This window comes from Phalaenopsis equestris, unplaced genomic scaffold, assembly GCF_001263595.1.
Source record: "Phalaenopsis equestris unplaced genomic scaffold, ASM126359v1 Scaffold000134, whole genome shotgun sequence".
Classification (NCBI taxonomy): Eukaryota; Viridiplantae; Streptophyta; class Magnoliopsida; order Asparagales; family Orchidaceae; genus Phalaenopsis; species Phalaenopsis equestris.
Window position 1 is genome coordinate 3040171 of NW_018164576.1, and position 26179 is coordinate 3066349.

At 33.6% G+C, this 26179-nt stretch overlaps 1 protein-coding gene across 2 annotated transcripts; it reads right to left on the minus strand.

The window, feature by feature from the left end:
- On the minus strand, window positions 1–22824 carry LOC110021474 (MADS-box transcription factor 22). 2 transcript variants are annotated; one of them, XM_020719981.1, is made up of 9 exons: window positions 22619–22824; window positions 22185–22370; window positions 11671–11749; window positions 10860–10921; window positions 10673–10772; window positions 1974–2015; window positions 857–898; window positions 603–757; window positions 1–287 (listed from the first exon to the last, which is right to left on the minus strand). In XM_020719981.1, exons 2-9 carry the CDS (start codon window positions 22364–22366, stop codon window positions 263–265), a joined length of 687 nt encoding a protein of 228 aa, XP_020575640.1. In that variant the 5' UTR covers window positions 22367–22370; window positions 22619–22824; the 3' UTR covers window positions 1–262. The 2 variants fall into 2 exon arrangements, with proteins under 2 accessions (XP_020575640.1, XP_020575639.1); XM_020719980.1 differs by having other exon boundaries at window positions 22623–22823.
- Window positions 22825–26179: the final 3355 nt, after the last annotated feature.

A 26179-nucleotide genomic window follows, 5' to 3' on the forward strand; every position in this document is an offset into this window, starting at 1 on the left:
AAAAAAAGGAAAATATTGCAAGATATCTGGGTAAAAGTGTAAAACTGCAAAGGACAGCTGGAAAGTTACCCCTCCCAGTACTGTTTTCATGTGAACCGAACCATGACACAAGTAAAATAGCAAATCTCTACATTTACAGAATTATTTGCATTGTTTAGGCGTTATTGTTCTTAATTAATAATTTGATAGGCCAATATATATATATTTTTCATCTATAAATTCAAGAGAGAGACTGGTTCCAGCATTACCCTTTGATCTTCACTCACTTCCAGCCTGAGCAAGACAGCCTGCAGCAACAAAAGTATGAAATATTTCATTACCGCTGCATCAAACTTCAAAACTTCAAACTTTGCAAAAAAAATTGATCTTTAAAACATATTTTAGTGTTATTACTCAAAAGATATAAATTTTGCCAATTTGGCTCCTGCTAACTATCTTAAAGAATCAAAACTCCTGCAGCGCCAAAGAACAAAGTTGATATGAAGGAGTAGGATCCAAACATCTGGGAAATTATTCAGAAAATACTAGGTTTGATAAATATTTCAAATTCACTTTTAATTTGTTACAATTAAAGGTAAAGGTTTCATGAAATGCTAGCTTACCCTAATTTGAGACATGTATCGGAGGTATCTTCATTCTCATAAAGGTTTCCGCAGTGAGTAACATTAGTTACTGATTCAGAGGACTGACCATCTTCATGCAAAGCATTTTCTAGATCAACCACTACTTGTTTTCCAGCATTCGACATTTTTGCAACCTGCGGAATTGTAAATAGTTCGATTTATAAATTGCTAAGATTGAACTTTTTTTAAAATAGCAAGCGAGAGAGGGAGACAGAGAAGAAGAGACAGTAGACCTGATAACGCAGCTTTGTATTTTCTTCCATCAGTTGAATTCCCTGTGTTTCCACCAAATGGAAAGATAAGTTTCAGCATGTATCAACATTTAATTGGAAGATTTACATACATACCATTCAATTCAATTGTATTTACATACCTAAATTTTTGTGTGCTTTACTTATGCATGAAAAGGTGCAATTTACATTTTAAAAGTTAAAATGGTGGTAATTTTGATGTGATATCTAAGTGATATGCCTAGGGCTTTTTGCTTCCGCCCAAGCCGACCGGAGAGCCAACCCTACAAATGACGAACCGGTCCAACGAGGACCGCTCTGGACCCGCCAAACCCAGCCAGAACAGTCGGCCAGCCAAGCCTCGAGAGACGGAATCTCTAGGAGATGCTGAGGACAACTTCAATGCCTGGTTGGGGCCCACACAAATGCTAATCATGTACAAGAGGAGGGTAATTAAGGGAAATGTTGGGGGGAGAGTTTGAAGGAAGCTTTGGGAGTATTTAATAAAGCTAATTAGCTCAGGTCTGTTTTTATTGTTTTGATTTGCTGTAGTTTTTCTTCTCTCTGTGTTACTAATTGCGTCTAGGTTTGCGGAGAGACAATCTACCTCTAATACAGTAGACAAATTGTATTTTATTTGCTTCCTCGGTATTACTAAATTCAACCCTCCATTGAGTTCTCCCACATATCTACTGCAACACATCCATTGTTTGTTCTCTGTTTTTCGTTCCAGGTCATATCAAAAAGATTTGGGTGGTATAAATATAAAAAGAAACATTTACGTGCAAGACATGTAAATACATATGAATTGGATGGTATTGTAAATGCCACTATTTAATTGGATGAATCAACATATTGGGTTTTAATTCCACATATCATCAAGTCAAGTATGAGTAGCTGGAATTTGTGAGTCTTCCTCAAGTTAAAAGAGGTGTTGTGTGTGTTCTGCAAGATAATAATTTTTGTGTTCTGCAAAGAAAGTACCTGCAAATGCTTGAATATTATCATGAAATATTCAAAATGATGTGTTGCAAATCGATAAAAATGAATTTTTTAACTTCAAGAGATCACTTATTTGCTGGACTAAATCTAGCTGCTAGGGAGGAAGAGAGCTTAAAACCTTGTTACGGAGACCCTTGATCTGCTCCATAATTTGTTCACCCTGCAGACAATATTTACCAAGTTTACATATTAATCAAATTGAAAGATAATTGCATTAAAGCCATCGAAAATTATGAAAATAATACTTCTTATTGTTATAACGAGATTCTAAATTTGTAAAAATTCAGATGGTAGATTTATAATCCAATCGAGAATCACAAATTATATTGAATTAACTCACTTTATGCAGGTTCAATCACTCCAAGTAAAGAGTGCATAAAATTAAAGATAATATAAATAATAAATTTGATGCTTGATATATATTTTAGAAGATGGATTCAATTGATTTTACCTAAACATCTCTTATGACTAGATCACTAAGAGGCAATATAAATATAGAAATAAATATATAAATATATTTAAGCTACTGACAATTCAAAATTATATTTTTTTTTATTAATATTTTTTTATTTTTTAGGATGAATATATATGATTTAAGTATATTTGAAGTAAAACATTTACGGAGAAAGTGTCTTCAGTGAATTTTCTAAGCGATTAATGAGAAAGTAGGTGCATAAGCAACATACATTCTTATTATGATGATAGAGCAAACACTATGAGCGAGCTACCAAGTGGATGGGTGCATTTATTAAAGATGTATAAGATCATTGAATACTTAGATTATTAAAATATTAAGAGGACGAAAATAGAGACGGAAATAGCCAACAAAAGAATATGAGAAAAATATAATGACGAAAAAAAGGGATACGCGGGCGTAAAAAATTTGCGCTACCCAAAGATTTTGTGACCATTTCGAGATGAACTTGAGGTCTAGGTTTCAAGATTATTTGTAGGCTCAAGCCCATATGGCTCATTATGGGAGAACACATTTGATTAAAACCAATCCGTGGGGAACAAATTGCTCGCACTACAGTAGATGGTGATCTTTGCGTCCGATATTTGCATTAGATTTTTTCAACGCAAATTCTAGTCTCTGATTTGCGGCCATTAAGCGGCGGAAACTATAGTTTGATATTTACATCGGATTTTGTGTCCGTTTTGCATCTAAAAATTGGATGGAGAAGTCCTCCAAAAATGGCGAAAGCATGTTTGGAGTAGCGATGAAAATTGCGTCGAAGTTGCATTTAAAAAACCGACGCAAAACGTACTTGTTAGCAACAAACTAAATTCGACGCAAATCTAACAGAAATCCGACGAAAATGACCTAAAATACATATCCCGCACGCCTCAATTTCATTTATTCTTACACGCTCGTCTTCATCTCTTCTGCCTTAAACCCCCACCCCTCCACTATCCCATTACCCTTTTCCCCCGTCCCCTCAAGGTTTTGATCGAAACCATCGCTTGCCCGCACGATCCTTCATGATACAGTCGCAATCAGAGCTAGCTGGGAAGACATCTTACAGAGACCACTGAAACTCCCGCATTTCTCATCCTTCTGCTTTGCTCAAATTGAAAAACATTGAAAATGATAATGCTAGTTGCCCCAATCTTTTTTTTATTAATTTTTGAAAAATGAAATGAGTCTTTTTGGCATAGGTAATGTGGTGTGCATACACAAATTGATATTTAGGTGTACATAAGATTTTAGTGATATCACCATTAATTTTGGCATATAGATTATGTGGTATGGATGTATAAATTTAAAATTTTGTGTTAAGCAAGTATATACATAAGAGCTCAGTGGTATGCATGTAAATATTACAATTTAGGTAATATGTGTGTGCATACATAAGATTTGATTTATATTTGAGTTATATGCATAGGTAATGTGGTATGTATCTATAAATTAAAGTTTTGATGTTAGCTAGCTATGAATATACATAAAGAGTTTAGTAATATGTATGTAAAAATTCAAGTTTAGGTGTTCCGTGTTTACATACATAAGAATTGAGTGGTATATGTGTATGAAATTAATATATTAGTAGAATTCACGTTGATTGGCTAAAGTGGTGGAATACATCAAATCTATTTTTTATTTATTATGGTGATATATATAGAGATATTATCCTTGGTAAAATTAGAGCTGTTTGGTTGAAGCGGAGGAATGCAAGTATTGATCGGGTCTATTGCCCAAAATTGGTTGGTTGAACCGGAAGAGTGCATCTCGGCTTGTTCCCAGTGATGGTGTTATAGATGAACTTACGTTGGTTGGTTGAAGTGGAGGAATGCATCACATATATTGTTTAAAAAATAAATCACTTCAAGAAAGTATCTTATATATGATTGACCAAATAGTGTTGATTTCACCGAATGAAGCGAGCTACTCAAAAGGGATTCCTGAGAACATTTTCTTGGATTAGAATTAGCTCCCACGAACTACTAAACATAATCATCCACTGTATATATTGAGAAGTATTGGCTAATTTTTACTTACGTAGAAGTTTCACTGATCTGTAAACATATATCTATGCTACAATGAAAATTCGTAATTTGAGAGCTTGAATGCATAACATATTATATCCAGGAAGAAAAGTACTCGCAGATGAGTTCTTAAACGACGTTAAGGAATTTGTGTAGATGGTATCACAACTGCCCATCTATTTTTCTGAGGATAAGTTTCAGCGTCTTTGTGGGAAGCACAAAAATCAAGCACTTCTGCCACTCGAAGAAGTTAAGTAGGATCTTTAATGCAAGGGATTTAAACTGAATTATTGGTACTAAACTGCATATATTGAGAAGGAACTTGTAGTTCAGTTGAATCAAGGAGACACATCAGCAAGTTTTGCACCTCTGCAGAGGAATTTGATCTTGACACATATGAAGAAATAATTCATGATGCTCAAAGAGATCAATTTATTGGGAGCATTCAAAATGAAACTGAAACACCGAACAATGAATTACAATAATTCTGACGTACTGAACGTTGCACAACAACCTTTATAGGATAATTATACTGCACATATAGAATTATCAGTGACGCTGAGAATGCTTAATATCAAATCTGATTTTAATATGCCCAGAGAAGCACTCAATCAGGTAGCAACTTTATTGAAAGAGACTAACCCTGCATGAAATTTAGTGTTGGATGACATGTACAGAATGAAAAATTTGGTTTCAAAGTTAGAGCTACAATGTAAGATCGATTGCTGTATTAATGGGTGCGTGATAAATTACAAGGCCCATGCAGTTGAGATGACTTTCCGATTTTATGGTGCACATAAATTCAAACAATGGGAGAGAGAATAAATACAATCGTCTCATTTATTTTTCGCTCATACCCTGGCTTAAGATATTGTTTGATTCTATGCGTACAACCCCTCACATGAATTTGTTGATGCTAACTGGATGAGTTATCCATCATATGGTGAGGCCTGGGAACATTCGATCATACTTACCTAGATTTTACAACTGAAGTACGCAATATTAGACTCGGGTTATCTGTGGATGGCTTCACTCCGTACAGTCACGCTACAACCTCGTACTCATGCCGACAAATCATCATTATGCCATTTAATTTGCCCTTCCCCCCTATATGTGCATGAATGTGTCGTTCTTATTTTTGAAATTGATAATTCGAGGTCCACATAGTCCGAAGGGAAAAATCAACGTCACTTGCAACCTTTGATTGAAAAGCTTCATATGTTATGGAAGCCAGTTGTGCATACATATGACATTGTTACGAAGCAGAATTTTCAACTGAGAGCGACTCTTCTATGGATAATTCGAGATTTTATGACCAATAAAATGCTATCTGTCCAGAGTGCAACTCATAAATTGGCTGGTCCTTACTGCATGAATATGTTGAAGGCATTTTATCCATCATATGGTGAGGCCTAGGAACATTCGATCATACTTGCCTAGATTTTACAGCTGAAATACGCAATATTAGACTCGGGTTATCTGTGGATGGCTTCACTCCATACAGTCACGCTACAACCTCATACTCATGCCGACCAGTCATCATTATGCCATTTAATTTGCCCTTCCTCCCCATATGTGCATGAATGTGTCGTTCTTATTTTTGAAATTGATCATACGAGGTCCACATAGTCCGAAGGGAAAAATCAACGTCACTTACAGCCTTTGATTGAAAAGCTTCATATGTTATAGCAACCAGTTGTGCATACATATGACATTGTTACGAAGCAGAATTTTCCATTGAGAGCAATTCTTATATGGATAATTCGTGATTTTCTGGCCAATAAAATGCTATCTGTTCAGAGTGCAACCCATAAATTGGCTGGTCCTTACTGCATGAATATGTTGAAAGCATTTACTCTGAAACATGGTATGAAAAACAGCTAGTTCGGCTGCCACTGAAGATTTCTAAACCTTAATCACGCATTTAGGAGTAGAGATGCGTTCTTCAAAAACAAGGTTGAGAGATCAAGTCCACCACCTATAATTACTGTAGTCGAAATATTAAAGATAATCACTGAAGTGTCGAAGATCATCGAGAGACCAAAGCTAGCTTCAACTTGTCTTCCTAATTTTGGCGTCACACACAATTGGACGAAGCACAAAATATTTTGCCATCTTCCGTATTAGAATATTAATCTTATTAGACATAATCTCGATGTTATATACATTAAGAAGAATTTTTTTGATAACAACTTCAACACTGTGATGGATATCAGGGGTAAGACGAAGGATAATGTGAAAGCTAGAATGGACCTGAAAAAATATTGCAAAAGGAGGACTTTTGAGCTTCAGAAGACAAATGGAGGTACATTTATAAAACTAAAGGGTGCACAATGTCTTACACCAGATCAACGAAGGACAATTTTTTGAGTGGGCGAATTCTCCGGAGTTTCTCAGTGATTGTGTTTAAAATTAAAGTCGTTGTTTTGATTTGGGAATGGGTAAGGTATTTGGCATGAAGAGTCACGACTGCCACATTCTGCAGTGCTTATGTCCAAACTTATCAACATCCGAGAACTGCACAGTGGGTCTCAGAGCATTCCCGACGGGTTGTTGTAAGTTAAAAACCTTACATTAAAAATTTAATTTTGACTCTAATTGTTGAAAGCGCCAATTAAACATTGGTTTTCATTATATGGGAGTTCAAGGGAGTCACTTGGCCGCTCAGACCAAGACTTCTGCCAACAGCAGTGGTAGTCAGTTTCCCACCGCACTGTCCGAGTACGCACATTGGACCTAGGAGGCAGGGAGGAAGAAGGGGAGGGTTTATGACTTTGGAGAGAAGGGTATAGCCTTCGAGACCGAGCTCTCCCGTGGTCCTATTCTTAGTTCTTAGAGCTCCCCACTGTTAGATCAGGAGGCTCTTTCCAGGCAGGTGACTGCAATGAATGAAGAGATCCGCTGATTGTATAAGCAGAAGCTAAAAGGAAAACAGAGTGGCGAGGACTATATAACATGCATGACCGAGACTTTAGCAGATAGCAGGTGCAAGCAGCCGATGACATCCCTGCAGGAGGAGAGAGATGAATAGTTTTTTTTAATGTTTTCTTTAACTTGTAAGCATTTTGTTGAACATTTGTTGTAAAATTTCCTTATTTGTGACGATTTATAATAATATTTTTCTTTTTTTAATGATATTATTTAGAGATTTGTTCCATAACATGACTATGCTTAATCTGAAAAGTATTTTTGTGCCGATTGTGAAAATATAAATAGTATTCTAAATTTTTTTTTTCTATTACACGTTTGCGTCGGATTTGCGTCTGAAAACAGACGCAAAATCTCATGCTAAATTGAAAATAATATTTCGTTCTTCTATGATATTTTTTTATGAAATGAAACTGTTATTCGACGCTAATATTCAACGTTTGATATTTTCAGACATAAATTTTAACGCATGTTTCGTATAAACAAATATGACACTAGTACAACACAACAACCGACACAAATTATTTGCATAGGAATATTTCAAAGTAAATTAGACAGAAATAATATTACCGATCCTCAGATTAATGTCGAAAAAAAGCTAACGTAAATCAGACACAAATCCAATGATAACCCTTAAATATGTAATTAGATTTGCATCTGATTTGCGTTTGATCTGTCGGACGCAAATATGGTTAATTCCTGTAATGTCATAATATAGTAGCAACAATTAGAGTTCAAATTATAGACTAATGTATTTTATCGTTATAAGCTTAGTGCGGATTGTGGGGTCAAGGATGCTAAACCCAGTCAAGACCTCACAGTTCCATAGTCTCAAATTATCATGGTATGATGTCTACTTAATTAAATGAGATAACCCAACTCGACATAATGATCGTTGTCAGCTACTCCGATCTACTCCGAGCTGTTTCATCCAACGGAACTTTGTAGGTCTAGCGTGGATGTTTGTTTAAGGAGAAGAATTCAAGTCAACCCGAGCTTAAAGATATCTTTATGCCCTTACAGATATATTTTATGATTAATAACTCAAAGGTTCAGAAAACCTTTGAAAAAGTAAGGGCTACATTCACAACCGTAATATAATAAAACCTACTGGCTAAATCATTGGTCAGATGGATCTAATTTTAATCACTTTAATTTTGGAGTTTGCTGGTCAAATCACTAAAACTAGAGGACTTCATCACATCCTTGCTGGTATGAGATTATTTTGAATGTGAATGTAGTAGTATAATTAATATGTTATTAGCACCTATGAGTTTAAATTAATTAAAATGTCACCCTCAATAAACAATTGTAAACAGTGAAAGAGATTTGCTCTAAGCTTTTAAATGATATATTTTATTAACATTTTCATAAAGTAGTTTGAAATATTAATTTTATGAATATACCACTTCTATTGAGATTTATATTCAATATAACCATCATCAATGTATTTGTTTGATTGCTTGATTTGTACACAATCAACTTTGCATTTTACTCGTAAAGTCATATGTAGAGAATCAGACTTGGAGATAAGCTTGTTATTGCATTTTAGAGAATGTAGCGAAATTGAAAATTTTCATTTGAGTTAAATTTTTCATTATGAAGAGCTTGATAGCTTCATGTGGACATTGGATAAGATATCCCTAATTTTTGTATAAGATCAACATTTAATCCTTAGTCAATGTTGATAACTCTAATCTTTGTACGTATGAAAATCAGAAAGACTAGGTAGCACTAAATCTCATTAACTGAAGTCCCAATCTGGAGGAGAACCGAGCTTGTTCGATAGCACTCAGCTTTGCTAACACCAATCTCTGTAATGAGGGTCAGACGAGTCAGGTAGCTGCTTAGTCTTATCAACTACAATCCTTATCAATAGAAGATTCAGATTGACTGAGATGTGATTTAGGACCTCGCTCTATATACAAGGAAATCCACTTGAGCAGACGGAACACTTAATAATTTTTTGATTTAATTATGAAAAAAAATTATAAAATATAAATATACTTACATGCTCCTTGGGGCTGCTTTGATTTAAATTTAAATTATTTAAGCCCATGCATTATTCTCAGGCTCTTAAGTTCAAGCCTAGGATGAGTGAGGTAATACATACATATGATTACAGTTTAGTTTATACAAGAAAGTGAGGTAAAAGTTTACTAACAGCTATAGAAAAACTGCTAAATAGCCAGATAGAAGGTCCAATGCTAAAGAGTGTTGTCCTTAGATTCTGATTCCCGATAATTTTCACATGCCCTAGTTTTCACTCACCAAATATTGACAAGTTGATCATATACTCTTAGAAGCATAGTAATGTGCAAAAGTATCCAGCCGCGAACCAACATACGCAAAGATCGGTTTGATGGGCCTCCTTTCTAGCCTAAACCTGCTAGAAATTCTAGCCTATATGAATAGGAATGACAAACCACCCAGCCGACGCATACCTACTCGGACACACACACGTCGTTCAAGCACGTATAACGGAGAACGAAGTGTCACGATCGTATGGTGCTCTCCTTTATACGTGCTTGAACGAAGGGCCAAAAACAGCTCCGTGCGGACAACGTATGGACTTAACTCTCCTTATTCGTTTTTGACAGTCTATTTTTGGGTGTGTTAACTTGGAGGTTTTTTCTTTTCCTCCATACAGGATTTTGTTTTTTTTCTTATCCTATGCAATTTTGCTAAATTTGCATTTGTAATTACTATGCTCATAAATTAATTACAATGCATGGATGTTGTAACTCAACAATCTTAGATGTATACCAAACTTCTTGGGCAAAAAATTTCCAGATAATCTAGAGCCTTCTAACTACACCTCCTATCTCAAATATGTTAGAGATGAACTACGAGAGATGATAAGGAGCTAGTTTGTTGTAATGATTGAGAATTTACACAAAAAGATCAACAAAACGGAGCGATGCAACAACGGATTAGCCAACAACATAACAACAAAAGGATATCAGGGAATGAATAAACAATAAGAAAGCTAGGAGAGTAGAGTGGATGAGAGAGGGTACATGAAAAACAAAAAAATGAAATTGTGATTAATTAAGTTTTATATATCAAGTTAAATGTTTCTTAAATTTAAATTTTATATTATAATTTTGTTGATGGATGGATGATTTTATTAAATAATTATGTTTTATGTGGAATAGGACTCATAGGGATGTGGCTACCATTAAGCAACAAAAGCTGCTTCATATAGTCACAATAGTTTTATTTCATATAGCAGAATAAAAACACAACTTTTGCATGACTGTACAGAAGAAGTCCACATTAGATTATGTTCTACCAAGTTTATAATTTCTTTCAGGGTGGTTCGCGCATGCCAAAATTACGTAACGAAATATAATTACTTCATTGGGGGTTATCATGCAAAAATAAAGTCAAGGAAATAAAAACCTTTTTTTGCGTAACTCGACTGAGCCCAGTTTCAAGAGTTTTCTCCAGTTCTTGTAGCTCTTGTATTGTAAGTCCATTGAGGTCTTCACCTCTCATATTTCTGCATCAAGTATAATATTATAGAATTAGATTGTTTTAAAAAAAATTAGAGTTCTAACTCATACAATTAGTAAACCAATAAGGAGACCTTAGCTGGCGAGTCGCTTCAGCCACTTGGTTGCTCAGTATTGTCAAATTGCCATTTTCCAGCTATAAAGGCCAAAATTGTCAGAAACTTCTCTAGACAATTGACTAAATGCATTTTTTTAGTCTTGAGCACTTTTGTGTTATAGATAAAATAATAATGTGATTAAAAGCCATATTTATTCATAATATTATACTTCGGTCATCCCTCATGCACCTAAGAATTTGAGTATCATACCCTACACTCAAGGGGAATTGAACCCCAGACCAGAGGGGACGTACAACTGACAAGTAGAGATGCTCGACCAACTAATCTGAGTACGAAACACACATATATATATATAAAGTTAGTATGAAATGCCAAGTATATTGTCAAAATATATATATCACTGGTTTACTTAAACTTATTTATAGCAAATATATTTACGAGCACGCATGAATGGTTCTTGTTCAAGCTTCAGAATAATTTCTATTCATGTTTTATGTCTATTCCTATTTTATGTTATATTTCAAATATTAGGAAATGTTGGTTTTAATTTTTTTAATATGAGTGCATGTTGGCAACAATTATCTTTATTTTTTTTTCAAAAAAAAAAACTAATTTCTCTTCAGCACTTCTTCCTCTCTTTCCGAGATCAAGAGCTTAATTTGTCACAATTCATCTTCAGTAACTCTACACTAAGAAATTATAATATCTGGATGCATGCATTAGTTGCTGCTTCAGGGCACAAAAATGCTTCTCCCAAGTCACATGAAGCTTCAAGTAAAAATAAGTTTTGATGAACTCGAAATTATGGAAGAAATTAAGGACTTACTTGCAAATCAAGTGATGGCAGATCACCTGCTGTTGTGTTCTTCGAGTGAGTGTTGTACCTATCAATTATCTCCTTCATGCTTCAAACACACAAGTAAATAAAATAAGCCACATTAGTCAGATCAGTTGTGGTGATCGTCTGTCAGACATAATTACTCAACTATAATTAAACAGAAGTTTCTGCTGAACAGAAATATAAAGCATCTCTTAGAATGGAAGAGAATCATTGTTAGTAATTTTATAATCTCAGCTGAGCCACAGCTATGCTGTCTTTGACCAAGTATCCAAAAGTATTCAAATACTGAAACACATGAGGTGACAAAACCAATCAAAATTCCAAAAACAAAATCAAACATGCTTTTGTTTTTTGTTTTTTTTTTTTAAATAGAAAGTTCATAAGAAAACCAAAGAAGCTTTTGGCTACGTTGAAACATAAACAAAACAATGTAAAAGCAAAATGAAAAATAAAAAATAGAATTTGATGCCAAAGAAGTCCTAAAGCCGTTATATCATGATTTGAACTTCTAAGTCAAATGATTGTATTATGTTGAGTTTAGAGAGAAGGATGGGCAATTACATACAGAGCACCCCGTAACATTGATATTTACAAATCAAGCAAGCTCTTTCATCCGTTTTTCAATTTCTCATGCAAATATCAAAATTCATGAAATATCCCCAACCAATATTTTTCATTTTTAACAAATTCTCAATGGTTTGATCGTGGCGCATGTAAATGCAACGGTTCGGTGCTTGATTTGTAAATAGTAATGTTTCGGATGCTCTCTATGTAATTATCTCAATATAGCGAGCTAATTTTAAATGGATCACATTTAAGGGAAAAGCATAACATGTGAGTTATTGATTAAATTTGTAATGAACTTATCTCAAAGTGAATCTACTTGCTTTGTCACACATCCTAATCATGAAAAAATGTTCATAATAACCCCAATCCAATATTTTATCCTAATGAAAATATGAATATGTTCTCACTTTAAATTAAGTCCTTCAAGTCATTAGACAAAAATTCATGTTGATCAATCATAAGCATTTAAACGACCTCATTCTATGATCATCATGCCATTCATGGCCTACTTTCCAATACATTGATGAAAAAAAAGAAAATAAAAGTGAGATTTCTCTAAAAAATCTTGTTTATATCCAAGAATGGTGGAGCAAAAACAACCTTTTCTTCTGGTTTTGACACTTTATTTGGAAAATAAAATAAAAAAAGAACCTTTAATGAAAGCTGAGATGTGTTCTAACAAATATAAGAGTTTTCCCAACTTTACTAATGCCTTATAAAAGAGTTTGATTTTATGATCTTCTTAAACCCAAATATACAAAAATACTTCTTTTTCTTAACCCTTCTAGTAACCTTCAAGGCATATATATGCTGCAGCTATCCATAGATTCAAAATGGCCAGATCTCAGAGGAAGAAGATGAAAGCATTATATTGTTCTAACAACCACTAGAATACACCCAAGGATGCATAGTGTCATATAGGCCTAATGAAAATGAGATCGAAATTGGAGGATACAAGCGAGTTTGTTATGGTGCTTTTTGAAGGTAGAGTTTTTCTTTTCTTTTAACATTTTTAGTTTATTTGTTGAACAGGCCTTTAGGCAGTATTTTTATTTGCTCTTTATTATGCCTATGCCCACATGTACTAGCTTTTCTTCCTTCATTTGTAAATATAGGGTTGATATATGCCTAATTACTATATACATATCTAGGAAACAAGATGCAATTTTATATGCATAAGAATCTAGTCACCATATACACATTATAAGAATCATGCATAAAAGTACATGACCATGTTTTGCAAAATATTACAATCTTTTCTACTTCTCACTGATAAAATTTTAAGCTATAATCAGAGTGTTAAGAAAGTGTGGCTGAATAATCAATTAAATAATATAAATAAAAGCAAAATACTGAAGAAAAATTCTCATTCTCTTAAGAACTGTGCCAAGTTTTTTGGGAGAGTAGATATTTATCACAACATTTTATGTAATTGTTCTATTTTTAATTCTAAAAAATGGCTTGAATAAAAAATTTCTATAAATTTGAGCTATAATCATATTTAGGTAAATTTACATAAATACCGTAAAATTCTTTTGCATTTAAATGTCTAACATCCAAACTTTGACATATACACTTATAATATTTTGATGTCATAAACCTATAAATAAAAAAAAGGTATATTTCACTTTTAAGAAGTTAGCAGTAGCGATATTTTTGATGTGATGTTAAGGATTTAACTGTCAGGCATGTAAACATGAAAGTTAAGGTGTTAGATATGTAAATACATATTTGTAAGTGGCCATTTTAAAAATAGTGAGCTTAAATATCATATTATTAACCACACCTTAAAAACATGTGTCAAAAAGCAATTTTTAATCGCAAAATTTTGCTTTTCAAATTTTCATAAATCAAAATTTCAAGAGTATGACTGCTACTTTGGTAGCTAAAAATACATGCCACTATGGATAGTTATTTAACCTTATTTTATATAAATTTAGAACTATAAGTTAAATAAGCTAAAACTAAGCATCCTCGTTAGGGATAATTGGGTAAATATATAATTTGTAGTTAAGCAAAATTTAGCCATACAGTTTTCTTATGAAACTACATAAATCATGTACTTCATATATCCAACATTTCACTTGGTTTGGGCAAAATCCTCTAATTACTAAATCCTGAACATACGATGTGTAAGATTGAAGGGACTTAAAAGCTTAGTCATAATGGGTATAGTGAAAGAAAGGGAAGAAGAGGAAGAAACCGTCACGTTTGCAGTGTTACAGAGAAAAGGAAATCTTGCATACATTCAGGAATGAGTTACGGATAACTTTTTATGGTGATAGCAAGATATGCCTAATGTAACACAGATTAAGGATTCGACTAAGTCTTGAACTAATGACTCGTACATATATAAAACTTTAATCAGTCTCAACATTAGCCCCCACAAACTAATAATATCTGATGGTGATGTTGTTAGTTTGTCCCTGAGCATGCAAAAGCTTGAAGCTGGAAGTGCCTTGGTAAGTATATTAGCAAGCTATGCATCCGAGGACACATACTTAAGCGTAATTTCATGGGACTGGATATGGTCCCTAATGAAATGATAGTCAATCTCAATATGCTTCGCGCGAGCATAGAATATAAGGTTCTAAGCGATGGCCATAGGCTGTCACAAAAAATTGTCGTAGGAGCTGAATTGAAAAAATGAAATCCTTGAGAAGTCTTTGAAGCCATATGTCTTGGACTGCAGAAGATGCAGCCTGATATTCAGTTTAAGTTGAGGATCTAACAACCATCGGTTCTTTTTTCAAGTTCCAAGACAGAAGGTCAGAACCAATGAACGTGTAGTATCCTGTATTAGATCAATGATCAGTGGTATCACTGGCCCAACTGGTGTCAACATAGGCATGAAGAGTACGGTCACCTACTTTGAATGGTAACCCAAACTTATCTGTGACATGAAGATATCGTAGTACACGCCTTAAATGTTGAAAATCTATCCAAAGTGGGTATTGAAAATGTTGAGCAAAAGAGTAAACTATGACCATAATATCGGGTCTAGTTAATGTGAGATATTGTAATGAGCCAAATAATTTGAGGTAGAGAGATGGATTGGAAAAGGTCGCGTACAAATCTAATAAAGATTTTGTAGAAATAGTTTGAGTAGAAACAGATTTCCAGGTTGTCATGTCAGTTTGACGACGTATTTCATGAACATAGGTTGTCTGATTTAGGTGATGGCAATGGGCAGTATGAGTAATGTGGATGCCAGGAAAGGTAGAGGCCGAATTAAGAAAAGCTGTTGTGATTCATGTTGGATTTGTTGGATCAATTTAACATCATCAACGTAAAGTAAAAGATAAAGTAGTTGAGAATTATGATGGTAGATGTAGAGAGATGGACATCTGGGAATGAATCCAAATTTAAGTAGATGATTGGTGAACGTAGTATTCCATTGCCTTGGGGTTTGTTTGAAGCCATAAATAGATTTTGTAAATGGCAAACACGAGAGGGATAGGCAGAAATTTTGTATTCAGATAGGTGATGCATATAGACTGTTTCTTGAAGGTGAGCATGCAGAAATGCATTGGAGACGTCCATTTGGAAGATATTCCATTGATGGTGTATACTGATGCTAAGTGAGAGCTAAATAGTAGGTAATTTTGCAATAGGGATGAAATTATCCTTCTAGTTGAGAATGAATTCTTTCTGACATCCCAAAGCCACTAATCGAGCTTTGTAGCGGGCAATAGAGCCGTAACATTGAGTTTAATTTTGTATATCCACTTGCTTCCAAGGATAAGTTGATCAAGTGGAGGAGGAACAAGTTTGCACATTTGTTAGTTTTGTAAGGCTTTAAATTCTTCATCCATAGCGTGCTGCCACTGAACATGCTTGATAGCATGTTTATAAATGTTCGGTTCTTGTTGTAAGGAGGTATCATGTAATAGAAAAAAATTGAATTCTTTTGGAAGAGAATGAGTTTGAGAGCATGTAAGCATTGAGTGCTTAGTTGGGGGAGGTTTAAGAGGTGGAAGTTGGCTGGTGGGGGGAAATTCTGGAGCAGGTATGAGAACTGGGTAGCTTGGCGCATTGAGAGGAGAAGTGGAGATATCTGGTGTGAGTTGTTCAATAGTTGTTGGTATGAGAAAAGAATGAGTGCTGGTTTGTAATGGGGAAGATGGGTTTACAAGTATACACAGATCTTCGTGGGGAAAAACAAATTCTTTGATATTAACACGACAAGTTATTATCATCTTTCCTGTAGTTGGTTCGAAACATTTTTAGCCCTTGATGTTGGGTGGATAGCCAATAAAAACATAGCGTAGCGATCTTTGTTACAAATTATTTCTATGTATAGGTGGTATCAAGGAAAACATTGACGGCTGAAGGTTTTTAGAGTGTTATGGGCGGAGCCATATAGAAGTTGATAGGGTGAGAGTTGTCCCATCATGTTGGAGGGCAAATGATTGATTAAATATATTGTTTTATGAACAGTTTCAGGCCAAAGTGAAGGAGGAACATTGGAATCCACCATCAGAGCCCGTGTGGTGTCTAATATATCTGGTTGCTTGCGTTCTGCAATACCATTTTCCAGCGGAGTGCAATGACAACTCAATTGGTGTAATATTATTCTTTGTAAGGAAATTTTTAAAAAGATTGCAAGTCTACTCGCCGCCATTGTTAGTGCATTTCCTTTGATTGAGTTGAAGCTCAACTTCTTGTTTGAACTTGATAAAATTTTGATAAACTTCAGATATGTTAAAATAGTGTTAACACTAAATATATAGAGAAAAATCATCTATAAACAACATATAGTATTTGTAACCTTGAGCCGAATGAGGGAAGAGCCCCAAACATTTGTGTGAATTAATGCTAAAGGTGTACATTGCATGCTAGCAGAATTAGTAAAAGAAAGACAATGACATTTATCCGTAGCATAATAATTGCAAAGAGAAGAATTAGGAGAAATCTGTAATTGAGGTTTTTGATGAGCAATGAGATAAAGAACTTGTTGATGCATATGGCCAAGTCATTGATGCCACAAAGTGGAGGAAGCTGGCATTAAAACTAGAGCATAGTGATTACCGGAGCATGACTGTATGGACCCTGTAGTAGAAGCTGCCGTATCGAGTGATCCATAATTTGATAACCGTTAGCAACAAAGTTATGTTGAAATATAAATTTGGTTTTATTTGTTTAAATAAAGCTTAATTTCTAGAAGTTTATTCTAGAATATGTGGTAGGTATGAAATTATTGTGTGGTAGGTGTGGTAGGTGTTGAATTATTGTGTGGTAAGTGTGGAATTATTTGTAACCATTGGATTGAAATTGTGGTGGCACAATCCTAACCATTAATTTAGGAGGTGCCACTAGTATAAATAGGGGTGAAGTCTTTGAATTTGTATCAAGCCAAGTAAAGGTGATAAATAAGAGTGAAGTTTCTTCCATAAGTTGTTTTTAGCCTTTGTCACTTCCTAAAAGCTTCTTCATTCCAACAAGTTAATTATGCAATTATTATCAAATGCTAATTGAGAGATAGAAATCAAATTGTGGGAAATATGAGGACCAAGGAGTAGCCTGGAACGTAAGAGCTTACGGTTTGGAGTCGGTAGAATGCCGATGCCGAAGTGTTTAATGGGAACAGTATTGCCGTTAAAAACCATAACTGTCTCATTACCTTGATATGGTTCGGGCTGGAGAACTTGACTGTAATCAGAGATGAGATGTGTGGTTGCTCCAGTATCCAAATACCAATCAACTGGATTGGATGAAGATGGTGAGGTAATGTAAGCGGTACGAGAGTTTGGTAGTAGAGAGGGAGCCACTTTCTTAGGTTGACAAGTGTATATTTAAGCGGTGCCAACATGTAAATGCAAGATGGCTCTGCTTGTTGCAAATTTGACAGGCCACTTGACCATGAGGACTAGACGGAGTAGCCGTAGGTTGTCTGGAGGGAGGGGTACAATTGTTGTCTTTGCCTTTGGATTTGGATGAATATAATGCCAGTTCCAAATCAGGATCAGCGGAAGTTGATGTGCGATCATTGGATCGATTGATCTCCTCACTAATGAGGAGAGAATACAGCTCAACAAGGCTAAGGGTGTGGAGCAAGTTCTTATGGTTTTTTTGAAGGGATTGTAGGATGTCGAAAGCCCTTTCAATATGTAAAGAATGATGTCTTCAACATTGACATGAGAATCAATAGCTGATATGCTGTCAACAGTAGCCTTAATTTGCAAGAAATACTGTGAAATATTGAGGTTATGCATCGATACATTGTGTAACTCATTCCATAGTTGAATAAATCGGGAAAAATTGGAGCTTTTAGGCACACTTCCAATGCTGTAAAGATTTCATGGCTGGTATCAAGGTTTAAGACATAGGGAAGTATAGTAGCTGAGATGGTAGAGTAGAGCGCAGCTGAGACATTATGGTCAATAAGTTGCCAAGTTAGGTAGACAGGATTGGGAGAGGAAGTGCCCGAGGTGTTGAGCACGTTCGGTTGAGGAGGGGTTAGGGTAATTTTGATGATTTGAGAATGCCATAAGGATAATTAGCAACATAAAAAGTATTAGTGACCATTCATTTCATGTTGGCCATGAGAAATTTTTGAGAGAGAGGGATGGGATTTTTGGAAATCCTAAGTTTTACTAACCCATCAAATATGTAGGAGTTATCCCATTCTTCCATGGTTGAGAAGCAATTGAACGTGAGCTCCCTGAAAGAGAAACAGCAGAAGCGATTTCAAGAACCGTACAGATACGGTTGAGCAGACTTCAAGAACCGTAGAATGAGGAGAGTTCACCTCTGGTCAAAGCAGATAAGATCTGTAATTAGGAAAAAGGGAAAGAAAAGAAGAAGAGAAGAAGAAGAACTTCATTAGCCATCTAAGGTGTCCCGCTCTGATACCATGAAAGAAAGGGAAAAAGAGGAGGAAACGGTCACATTTGCAGTATAATAGAGAAACGGAAATATTGCATACATTCAGGAATTAGTTACTGAGGACTATTTATAGTGATAGAAAGCTAAGCCTAAAGTAATACAGATTAAGAATTTAACTAAGTTTTAAACTAATGACTCATACACATATATAACTTTAATCAGTTTTGATATTATAAAGTAGATCATCTTACTTGCATACAAACAATTTTCTAGAATATAAATGTATTTACAAGGTTTGCTAAATCTTGCTACAAATCAACTCCATAAAAATGGGGTAAGTAAAGATGTTAATTGCATTTAAATTTAATATATATATATATATATATATAGTCAAATATTATATCAGTCAATTTTTTTAAAATAATATATGACATGGATACTACTTTTATTTGTGACCAAGCATTATAGTTTGTAAGAGTTCAAGAAAAAAAAAGTTTCGTGTGGCATTATCATGGATTAAGATAAATAATTTGATGATTATTTTAGAAATAATAAAGATTGCAAAGCTAGTTAGCACGACATTATGGAGATCATTGATATCTTAAACGGGGAAAGTTTTTTATCTGACCAAGATCCGAGGCTAAATTTAAGCTGAAAAATGTAATATACTCTTAACAAATCTTTGAAATTTGTGAAAAATTTATCCAACTGCTGTGTTTCAATAAGATTTCAGCTTGTTGTTTTCAGCCTGATAAAATCTACGCTTCCTAGCTAGCCATATGATTTCAGTTCCCATTTCCTATTCACAGTTTAGTAATGATATTTCCAGATTTTATTTCCATTTCAGCAAGAAAGTATTGACGATATGTTCCAGGTTCATGTATCTGCATGCCTGAAGCAAGAAGATGATTCATTACAGCCCCAGCTGCATATATATCAAGAAATAAAATCATTGTATTAGGGTTTTTCATTAAAAAAAAATGTCTTCGTGGTTATTATTCAAACCATCAACATAAATGGTGATTGGAAGAGCTATCAAATGAACAGAAAGATAGGCCACAGAAAGTGGAGTCATCACATGATTTTATCTTTAGGGCTTGTTCGGGATCACTTTTATTTTTTATTTTTGTCTTTGTTTTTGCCTTTGTTCTTGTATTTATTTAAAAAAAAATTAATATTTGTTTAGCGCTTTTTTTTCATGTTTTAATATTTTGTTTTACAAAACAAATTGACTTATTATTACAAATACTCAAAATATCTAAAGTTGCTTTGAATGTTTGTAAAATCAACTAAACATGTTATCACGTAGTTTTTGTTTGGGATAACTTTTTTGTTTTGTTTTCTTTTTTTTTTTTGTTCTTATTTTATTTTGTTTATGTTTTGATTTGAAACATAATAAGCATGTTCTGTATGCTTAATTAAGCTAATGCAGCTTTTGAAAACACTCGAAGCACCCAAAAGTTGTATTGAGTGTTTTTAAAAGCAAGTTTATTGTATTTAAAAACAAAAAAAAAACCCTAAAACATTATAAAAACACTTTAAACAAACATGTTTTTAAAATCAAAGGAAAAAACAAAAATAAAATTGAGTCCAATCAAGCCCTTAACAAACATGTTTTATTTAAAGTAAAAAAATTTATACAAAACAAAATAAAAACAAAAAATAAAAGTGATCCCAAATGGCTCATTAATTATTATGTATTTTTGGAAAAAAAATGTTTTTTATTCACATATACAACAACTTTCTTTCTGAATGATGTCATTAGCCACATTTCTAGCCTTGCTTATAGTTACACATTTTGTGAAGGATTGTGAATGTTGTTAAGTGAGTACAAGGAGAGTGATAATTATTTTTTAATAAGTGTGCTTCTTTAATGATTCAGTGATACACACTTTTAGCAACAAACCATTAGTCATGATTTTTAAAAACAAAAAAAAAATGACTACTAATTCCTTATTACATGTAACTGATAATTTTATTTAAATATCATAAAAAAGTGTGCCTATAGCTCTAAATTTATGTAGTGATCATTTGTGAATGATGGAATTGAAATTAAGAACAAGTGTGAGGATGGTGATTAATAGATGTTGAGAATTCATGTCCAATTGCCCTTAATCAAAGCGAAACAAACGGCTAAAATTGGGGCAATTGTATGATACAAGTCATGACGACACGTATGTAAAGTTAATATAAAAATTTAAATTATATAATGATAAAAAAAAAGTAAAAGAAATTATAACATCTAGCCTAAATATTTTAAAAGTGGTCAATAATTACATCATTTTCGATGTCATGTAATATTTTAATTAATATAGTAACTAAAACATTATTTATATACTGATTTTCAATTGTATTTTATAGTCAATATTCTATAATAGACATAATATTCACAACTCTTTCAACGCATGTTGTAATAATGGGTAAAACTAATACGATCAGTTCCAATAATTCAATGATAAAAGGATATAAAATAGCTTTCTTACATTCTTATTATAAATCATTTGCTCTACCACACTCTTGATATCTTTTAAACATGAAAACAACATATCATATTTCATATTTATACTAAAAATGTTCAATTGATTATCGTAAATTATTAAATCAATCAAAGTAAAATCAATTAAATGGAATGCACTGATACAAAAAATTTTGGTTTTTTGCTTTTATACATCAATTATTCAATTTTTTAGATTGTATATCAATTAATGTATAGAATATTTCAACTATATATATATATCTCATGTATTCAAGTATACAATGGGGAAGTTCATGAGCCACCCATTTATCATTCATTGAAGAAATAACTATCCTCTTACGATCATAAAATACAGATGTTATGTTAATAAGACTCTCCCCTTGTTATCTCTCACAACACAATGATGAGGAGGCCTCATGCGTGCCCCATAAGCCATGAGATAGGGTTAGTGCATGTTCCCTCTACCAGATCTAGAGTTTAGGGCATACATACATACATACATACATACATGATATTTGAAGATGATTTATCCATTAAATATTGCATATCTTAAAACAAATTCAACAATCTGTATTAGATGAATAACTTATATGTATAACAACATATAGTCTGTTAAAAACGTACGTACCTGGTATTAGATAAATCAAAGAGCTTTCCTGTAGCAGAGAAGACGATGAGCCCAACCTCCGCATCACATAGAATGGCCAGCTCCTCCGCCTTCTTGAATAAACCTCTCCTCCTCTTCGAAAACGTCACCTGTCTTGCCGTGGCATTTGCTATCTTCCTTATCTTTATCTTCTCCCTCGCCATCGATCTGCATATATAAAAAAATATATAACTATTTATATATATGTATATATATGAAACTTATAATCATGCTTCTCATGACTGTATAAATATGCATATGACCACGTGTAAGACGAATAGAAGAAGGCGGCTCTTTTTCCATCTTAATAAAAGGAAAATTGAGCGGGATTTTTCCAAATTAAGCGCTGTGGATAAGAAACCCTAGCTCCTTTGATTCGGCTAAATTAGAATACAGAGGTTTAAATGTCAGAATACCTACCGATCTTCTTGGAGCTCTCTCTCTCCCTATCTCTCTCTCTCTCTACACCCTTTTCAGAGCAACTTTGGGTTTTAGGGAAGATCCAAAGGGCCAATGGAAAAGAGACCGGAGGTCCGGAGGAACAATATAAGCAGGCAGGCACCAAACCATCACCTCTCTCTCTCTCTCACTCTTACCCTTTTCGTGAAAACGAAGAGAAAAGTCGAATCCCCACGTCAAAACCACCCGCCCGCTCTGTAAATACATGAGTGATAATTATTTTTATAAAATAATAATAATATTGTATTTAAGCACTTCTAGAGATTTATGAATAGATATTTATCGAATATAATTATTATTTTTAATACAAACAATGATAAATTGATCATGATGAAGATAAAAATAAAAATAATTTTATTTATGTGTTAATATTGCATTTTAATACATGTAATTTAGGAAAAACTATTCTATACGGACACCGCATGCAGAGATGCATGTAATTTACCGCATGCAGAGATGCATGTAATTTATGAAAAATTATTCCATACAGACACCGCATACAGAGATGCATGCGGTGTCCAATCTCTAACGTCGATCACTGCAAGAATGTATTTCGATGGACCCCACTTTTAAAATTTTTTCTTAAAAAAAAATTTAATCGCGGTGATCGACGGTGGAGATCGGACACCACATACTTGTATGCATCTTTGCATGCGGTGTCCGTATGAAATAATTTCTCGTAATTTAGACTTGAGAGTATTATTTTATTTGACTAAAAAGAAGCAACCACAAAATTATTCTTAATAAAAATTATAAAATACAAGATCTTTTCTCAAATCATCGAGCTTGACAACCTTATATGGCATAATAAGTTATACATCTAACAATATCATCATTATTATTTTGATATGTATTATTTTTCATCTAATTACTATTGGGGCTAACTCAGACCTATAAATAGTTGAGGTCTCTCACGGGTTGGGTTACCTAATATTTTTCATCAAGTTTTATTAAATATTCAGAATTATTAAAATTCAACATAATTTATGTACTATAATTAATTTTTTAATAATTGAATTTATTCTATTAATTTGGGATCAAGCCCTTCATTAATTTTGGGTTAAGAAAATGTTGTAAATTATATATATATATATGATTTTATTTATACATAAAAAAATATTTTTCACTTTTTAAACTTTCAAAATAATGATATTTATTTATATGAATTGATAGATTTAAGTGGTATAAATATAAAAAATAAAATTATAATTACTAGATATATAAATACTTGAAAGAATTAGATGGTATTTATCTAAGTATCCAAAAAATATATATAACGTATTTTTCTCTCTATTTATTATTTATTCTTTTTACTATGAATTTACCATAATAATTGTTAGAAAGTGCTGGTCCAGATATCGGGTCGTATTCTACTGTGGAATTTGTGGACCAGAAGGACCTTGGACTTCGTGTCAGCATTATTGAAATGCGGGTTTCCGTACACTAGTGGGCCCAGACGACTTTATTGGCCCGGTTCCGCCTCGCCTTTTTAGAGGGAAAATATATATTTTTTATTTTTTTCTGCTTAATTCCCGCTGTAATTAAAACAAAAAAAAAGATATTTACATTTACACCCCTCAATTCTAATAAAATTAGATAACCAACGCATAGACTTTGATTTTTTATGTTCTTAACACCCAAATCATTTTTATCACATCAAAAACATCACTATTATTAACTATTTAAAAGTCAAATATATTATTTGATGCATATTTATCGAAGTTTAAATTGAATCGCCGTGTTCTTTTAGCAGATGCTTATGTCTCCAATCTAAAATTCTCACATTCGAGTTATACCAGATGTGTGGCTCATCAATCTCCCCCGATTTAAGTGTTAGATATTTAAATATGTTCACAAACATACCGATACAAATGTCAATATTTGACGGCCTTAATGTTCATAAATCTTAAATGATATCATAGAGATAAGATTAAGCTGAAAAAGAGAAAGTTTCACGAACATAACATAACAGCATCTATGCGTTTACTATTATAATACCTTAAAAGTAATCAGAATTTGATATTTACATTTATATCTTTATGGTGCAATAAAATTATGTATGAAAAAATTTCATGTCTAATTATGATAAGATGAGTTGCAAAAGCAAATTTTTGTAATGCATGATAGTTAAAAAGTTTTGTAATGATTTGTAATATTACATATTATTTGGAAGTTTTTTTTTTCTTAAATTTTTTTTAAGGAATGACCGAAGGCTATTTTACGAGCCCCAACCATCATTTATGCGCCTAAGAATTCGAGTACCGCACTCTACACTCGGGTGGAATCGAACCCCAAACCAAAGGGGACTTCCAACTGATGAGCAGATGCCCGACTAACTGATCTAAGTACGCGACACACATATTATATGTCAGTTAAAAATAAATTATTCAATTCTACTATTCGCAATATTTTATTGAGAGCTTTATTTTTAAATGAAATTCCTTAGTTAAATATTTTATTATTTTGATGAGATTATAACTTAATAAAATGGATATATATAACTATATGACATGTTTAGTTTTTTTTAAATAAATACTAAAAAAATATTTTTTTTAATCATATAGACTAAAGAATTTAGAGAGGGAATCAATTTAAGATGAGAGTTTCTCTGACTTACAGGTCAAGTATATGGAAGATGAAATGTGCTTAAATTGAAATACATGTCATCTCAAGTAAGATCGGTTGGCCACTCCCTTTAAATTCGGTCAAATATATAGAAAGGCATGATTCCAACATACCTTTCAAAAATGTGTGAGTTTATGTTAAAAGCAATGAAAGAATCTTTGTAGTTTTATAAGTAAAATCATCACTTAAACTTGGCAGTCATAAAATACAAATATAAAAGTATTGTTTCTTATTTGCATTAAATTATGAAGAGCATATTGGCTATGAATTAATGTATGTGATCTGTTATGATATGACTCATATACCATATAGGGACAGACGCTGGATCGAAGCGGAGTGGAGCGGGGCGGAGCGGAAGAATCTGTCCAAATTGGGAAGTTACGTGGGTTGGGGTGCGGGGGCAAAGCCCCGCGGTATGGTACAATGGTAATGTTGTAATTACGTATTGTGCCTAGGTTTACTCCTGGGGTTATAAATAGGCATGTTAGTAATCCCAGGGGGTATCCCTCTATTATGTAATCTCTTTTCTGAATATTGAAATGAATCGCCGCTCTGCTCCCGAGGACGTAATCATCTTTGTCGAACCTCGTTAAATCTCTGACGAACAAGTTGTATTTGAAGCAAAAGTTGTATGGGCTGAAGATACAGGAAGGTTCTGATCTGGTGCAGCATGTTAATGACTTCAATCAAATAATCACAGACCTGTCACGGCTTGATGTGAGTATTGAGAATAAAGATCGCGCGATGATTTTGTTGTGTTCATTGCCCTCTTCCTATGAACACCTGGTGACTACTTTGACATATGGGAAAGACACTATCAAAGTGAATGAGATTACTGCAGCGTTGTTGGCTCGGAAGCAGAATGCAGGGGATGCAGGGGGAAGCTCTCACGG

What these genes read in the sequence shown, in the direction of transcription:
- LOC110021474 (XM_020719981.1), bottom strand. Translation starts at nt 22,366, where the DNA reads ATGGCGAGGGAGAAGATAAAGATAAGGAAGATAGCAAATGCCACGGCA. An exon ending in TGCCATCACTTGATTTGCAA is followed by an intron (nt 10,922 to 11,670) that starts GTAAGTCCTTAA and finishes TGGCCTTTATAG; the next exon opens with CTGGAAAATGGCAATTTGAC. An exon ending in GTCGAGTTACGCAAAAAAAG is followed by an intron (nt 2,016 to 10,672) that starts GTTTTTATTTCC and finishes TATTGTCTGCAG; the next exon opens with GGTGAACAAATTATGGAGCA.